We start from the raw sequence: 5,377 nt of genomic DNA on the forward strand, positions 1-5,377 counted from the left end.
GTGCATCCGTATGCATGCATGGTGCATACGGATGCAAAAACGACGTCGTTTTAATAAAACGCGCGTCTCCCTTTAAAAAAAAAAAATCGGGTTCGATTCCCAGCAACAACATATGAACTAAAATTCCATAATCGATGAACTATAATTCCATAATCTAATCTATGAACTAAAAATTTCAGAATGAATGAACTAAAATTCCATAATCTATAAACTAAAATTTCAGAATCGATGAACTACAATTCCATAATCAATGAACTATAATTCCATAATCAATGAACTATAATTCCATAATCTATGAACTAAAATTCCAGAATGAATGAACAATATAATATTGTTGCTAGGAATCGAACCTGAATTTTTTTTAAAAGGGAGACGCGCGTTTTTTAATAAAACGACGTCGTTTTGGCATCCGTATGCACCATGCATGGTGCATACGATGGTGCATACGGATGCACAGCATAACTATTGTCAACACAATAACTATTGTTAACTTGATTTGTGGACCAGAAATGATGGCTTGGCCTAATTTGTAATATAGTTGTAATCAATGTCAAGTTGGCCCCACAATTCTATACCATCAATTCAAGTAACTCAAGAATTATGTAAGGGCGGACCAAATATCATTTATTATTATTATTATTATTTTTTACATTACACAAAAAATTAGGATGAAAGATATTACACAAAATGTTATCACCATATTTCAAGAATACGGAGTAATTCTTTTTTCTTTTTTTAATCTCTCTTTAGTCTTTTCCTCGTAAATTTTATCGTGATGTGGCTTATAATTATTGTATGCTCATAAATTAGCTTACTCCATCAAATTATAATAAATGACTAAAGTATTATTACATTAAATAGTGACATAACAGAAGAGAAAATTAAGAATTTTTTTTTAGACAAATGCGTAGTATTATTCTTTCATCAAACGTGATGAGTAGCCATTTTAAAATCTAGGCAAGCATCGACGGCGTCGCCAATAGTTAGAAAAAAACATCCTCGTCCAAGTTTATCTACAATTTTGGCTTTCTTTAATTTTTCAATCACCTTCCACCTAGGCCCGGCAATAGCTAACTGCAATAATAAAAATTATTAATTAGTTGCATTAATATGTAATAATATCTCATGTCAAATTGTCTATATGAGAAACTCACTTGTGTGTTCTGTGAAGCCAATTTCTTATACAATTCTTCCAACACAACAATTCCGGATGTATCTGTATTTGTTACATCTGAACACATAATAAAGTTTACAATTATTAGCATATAATATTGTTAAACATTTTGAATTTTTAATAATAATAATAATAATAATAATAATAATAATAATAATAATAATAGTTAGTGAAAGCAAACTTACTAGACATGTCTAAGATCAATACCCTTACAGTCTGGGCATTCTCTGAGGCATTAGCTTTTTCAACCCACTTCAATAACCTACATCAAAAGAACAAAATTTGACCTTATTATTATTATTATTATTATTATTATTATTATTATTATTATTATTGTTTTTTGTTTTTCACCTTGAACTTCATTTTTTATATGAGAAATAATATTTGCAATAAAATTGAATGCCATAAATCTATTACTTGACTATTATATATGTTCCTCAATTACTACTAGTTTACTACTTTCTTCCCCCAAAAAGTTGAATCCCTAACCCTAAATCGTCAGAGCAATTGAGATGTTGTAAATCACGACAAATCAGCAAACAAGACCAAGTGTCGGTACGCACAATAGATCTGCCCACTCACTTTAGACAAAATCCCCATATTGTCGCTGCCGAGTTTTCGAACCTTGGTCTGTCCATCTAAATATTACCTACTGAACCAGTGAACCACTTTAACATTGGACACTCTTACAAGAGTTTGAGGATCATTTTATAAACACCCATTTTTAATAAGCACAAGACTTTGATTACCTTTCTCTAATGAATTGAGAATTTGCAAAACAAAGAGAACCATTGTTGATTCTGATGATCAAGATGCCAGGAATGGTAGTTGCAGCAGGGTATTTAGTTATTTCACAGAAGATGTCTGTCCCTGGAAGCTTTCCAATTCCATCTATACTAGGCCTAATGGAATCCAGTATTATTTTGGCAAATGAAGTAGCAACCTGCATAACCATGCCATATTGATCACAAAACTGAAAATTTTGTTACACTATTATTAACTGTTTAGGATCATAAATTATGTTGGGCGGAGACCACAGCAATTGGTGGGTGGCTAGGGGAATTGTTGGGTGGAGGTCAGTGAAGAATCAAGTCTAGCATTCTGTCTCTCGAAAATGTGGTGACAAACTGACAATATATAATTAATTTTGCAAAAGGCGCTAGGCGCTAGTCGGGCGCCTAGTAATCCGTGTATATATCGTCTCCACTTTTTTCACTCAGGGCTAGGAGTTGTTAGACTATTATAATCCCTCAAACTAGTCAATTGCATATGTTAGATGGTTAGTTGAATACATGACTAGAGAAATATAAAAGAGGAGTAGCCGAGTAGGCAAAAAAAAAAAAAAAAAAAACCACTCGGCTGAATTGAGCGCCAACTCGGCCGAGTTAGGCGCTCAACTCGACCGAGTCGGTGCCTAGTCGGCCGGTTAGTTAGTCAGTCGACTAAAAGTCGCCTAGGACTAAAATCGGTGTATATAATGAAATAAAGTTGCGCATTCGCTGTGAATTATAACTTTTGACGTAGTGATCATAAACGTTTGATTCTAATAAGTGATATCAGAGCTAGGTACTACTTTTGACGTAGTGATCATAAACGTTTGATTCTAATAAGTGATATCAGAGCTAAGTACTACTTTTGACGTAGCGGTAAGCGCGTGCTTGATCCTAACAAATTACGTTGAAAAAAAAGGTAAGATTAGTGATTAATTACCGCGACTAGAAGGCCTATTTCGACAGAGCCAAACAGGACTCCAAGGAATGCGCCAATGCAGACTAGGAAATCTGCCTTGTCCACCTTCCAGATATGGTAAGCCCCTTGAAGATCAATCAATCCAGGAAGCGCGGATAAGATAATCGAGGCGAGGATAGCCATGGGAGTATAGTACAGAAGTTTGGTTAGCAATTCCAGGGATATTAGCACTGTCACAGCCATGACTATGTTTGATACCACTGTTTCACACCCTGCACTAACATTCACAGCTGTTCTTGAAAATGAACCTGCAATTGTTTCCAAAATGGTCAGACTTGGAATAAGCTATTCCCATGGAATACACTGCATAGAATAAGCTATCCCCATGATTTACCATACTGCATAAAATAAGCTATCCCCATAGAATATACTGCATAGAATAAGCTATCCCCATAGTTTACCTGTGGATGCATAGCAGGATGTTAAAGATCCAACAATGTTCATGAATCCAATCGAAAGCATTTCCTTGTTCCCATCAAGGTGGTAGCCTTTGATCGAAGCAAAAGACCGGCCTACAGAAATCGCCTCCTGAACATCCATATTGGTTTCTCAATACAAAAGTTTCCATTTTTCACACGAAAAATATAGTGGGAAGTGAAACAAAAGAGGATAGAGGCTCACGGTTAGCGCGATGATGGCACAGATTAATCCCACTTTTGCTGCTTCTCCAACATGTGGACTGCTGAACTGTAAACTATGAACCGAGCTCGGATTTAGGCCTCCTTTGAATTTCTTCACAATGTTAACGCCATGTTTATCCGCTTTCGTTAGGTAAACTATCAGAGTGGATAGTATTACTGATAAAAGAGGAGAAAGAGCTGGCAGCCAGAATAGTTTCCTGTACCTTCTCCCCTGCAAAAACCTTAATTAGGCCATACTGCAGATAACCGAAGTGAATAGATAAAAACCGAAAAGTCCTTACAACGAATCTCGTGGTTAGGATGAAGATCAGGAATGAACAACCAAGCAGAAAATTGAAAGGATGCCACTATAACAAAACCACAGAAACATCAGGTGAGCCAAAAAGAATTAAAACCGAAAAAAAAGGTTACACTTTGGGTACTAAAATGCTTACTGGTCCATGAAATGAACTGAAAACTGAACTTAGAACAGAGACAACATCTGTCTTTGTGGTGAAATGCTCAATTCCCAGCAGCCCTTTTAGCTGCTGGAGACCGATAACGATAGCTGCACCCGCCATGAATCCAACTATGGCAGCGTGCGAGAGAAAATCCACGAGAAACCCCAACCTGTAGACCATATGGATCAGACAACAGATCCAAAAGGAGCAAAAATAAACAAATAAATGAATACCTGAACAGTCCAAACACTGCCTGGAAAGTACCCGCGAAGAAGGTGACAGTGAAAACAATGTTTCTGTAACCAATAGCATCCTTAGCAGGATCCACGATTTTCGAAACCATTGCAGAGACCAGCATAGAGACAACTGCAACCGGACCGACTGCTAGCTCCCGCGAACTCCCCATCACAGCGTATATCAAAGGCGGAACAACACTCGTGTCTATTAAAAAATTGCATCCTCATCATAACCATTTTGTTCAAATCAATTAACTAACAGTTTGAAGAGAATGGGAATTGAACTCACATAAGCCATACTGAGGATCCAGTTTTGCTAGATTAGCATATCCAATACTCTGCAAGCAAGAAAAAAAAAGGGAAACTTTTACACCTTAATTATTACCAGAAAAAAAAAAAGAAAATACAATTCTCTGAAAATGGCTGGAGACCTGTGGAATACAAAGACTGGCAAGAGTTAGGCCTGCCATCAAGTCTTTCTTGAACATAGCTGCTCTGTAAGTTCTCCCCCATTTCAAGATCGGAAAAAGGGCTTGCAGGAAAGAAACAGCAAATCCGTTTGAATTTCTGTTCTTGGATGAAGCTGATGAGGAAGTTTTGGGTCTCAGAGAGCTACAGAGTTGTTGCCATGGGCTTGGTGGGTCAGGAGAGTCCAGAAGCCAATTAGCCCTCTCAACTTTTCTGACATTATTATCGTTTTCAGGTTCCAGCTGCCGGAGCTCAACGCTGAAGCTCTCATTATTAGGCACTGAACCCATTGCTATTATGGATAGGCACTGGAGATCAATAATCTTTCTTCCAATTTATTGTGATGGGCTTCCTAAAACAGTACTCCGTATGTATAGAAAAAGAGCTGGGTGTCTACTAACTCATTGATTTACATCCTCCCACACGCTCTGTCGGGTCGGAGTGTGGGACCCTTAGCTTTGGGGATTCAGCCTTTTGGGGTAAGAAAAAGAGCTGGGTAGAGGTTTTTTTTTTTTTTTTTTTTTTTTTTGAATACTACCGAGGCTCGAAGCCACAACCTCTTTTCATATGAGCAAGGTTGCAAAAAACGTTAGGCTCCCCCTAGGCACCGTGGGCCTAGCGCCTAGCGGCCGATTTTTTTTATTTATTATTTTTTTAATTTTTAAAAAA

General features: G+C 37.2%; 1 protein-coding gene across 2 annotated transcripts; it reads right to left on the reverse strand.

Moving 5' to 3' along the window:
* Positions 1-832: 832 nt before the first annotated feature.
* On the reverse strand, positions 833-5,077 carry LOC109151073 (low affinity sulfate transporter 3-like). 2 transcript variants are annotated; one of them, XM_019298983.1, is made up of 12 exons: positions 4,672-5,077; positions 4,530-4,578; positions 4,238-4,445; positions 3,999-4,173; positions 3,846-3,911; positions 3,545-3,775; positions 3,325-3,451; positions 2,885-3,171; positions 1,924-2,117; positions 1,360-1,436; positions 1,155-1,231; positions 833-1,074 (listed from the first exon to the last, which is right to left on the reverse strand). In XM_019298983.1, the coding sequence occupies exons 1-12, from the start codon at positions 4,996-4,998 to the stop codon at positions 925-927; spliced, it is 1,968 nt and encodes a 655-aa protein (XP_019154528.1). In that variant the 5' UTR covers positions 4,999-5,077; the 3' UTR covers positions 833-924. The 2 variants fall into 2 exon arrangements, with proteins under 2 accessions (XP_019154528.1, XP_019154529.1); XM_019298984.1 differs by lacking the exon at positions 1,360-1,436 and having other exon boundaries at positions 959-1,074.
* Between the last annotated feature and the right edge of the window lie 300 nt (positions 5,078-5,377).

This window comes from Ipomoea nil, unplaced genomic scaffold, assembly GCF_001879475.1.
Source record: "Ipomoea nil cultivar Tokyo-kokei standard unplaced genomic scaffold, Asagao_1.1 scaffold2283, whole genome shotgun sequence".
Lineage (NCBI taxonomy): Eukaryota > Viridiplantae > Streptophyta > Magnoliopsida > Solanales > Convolvulaceae > Ipomoea > Ipomoea nil.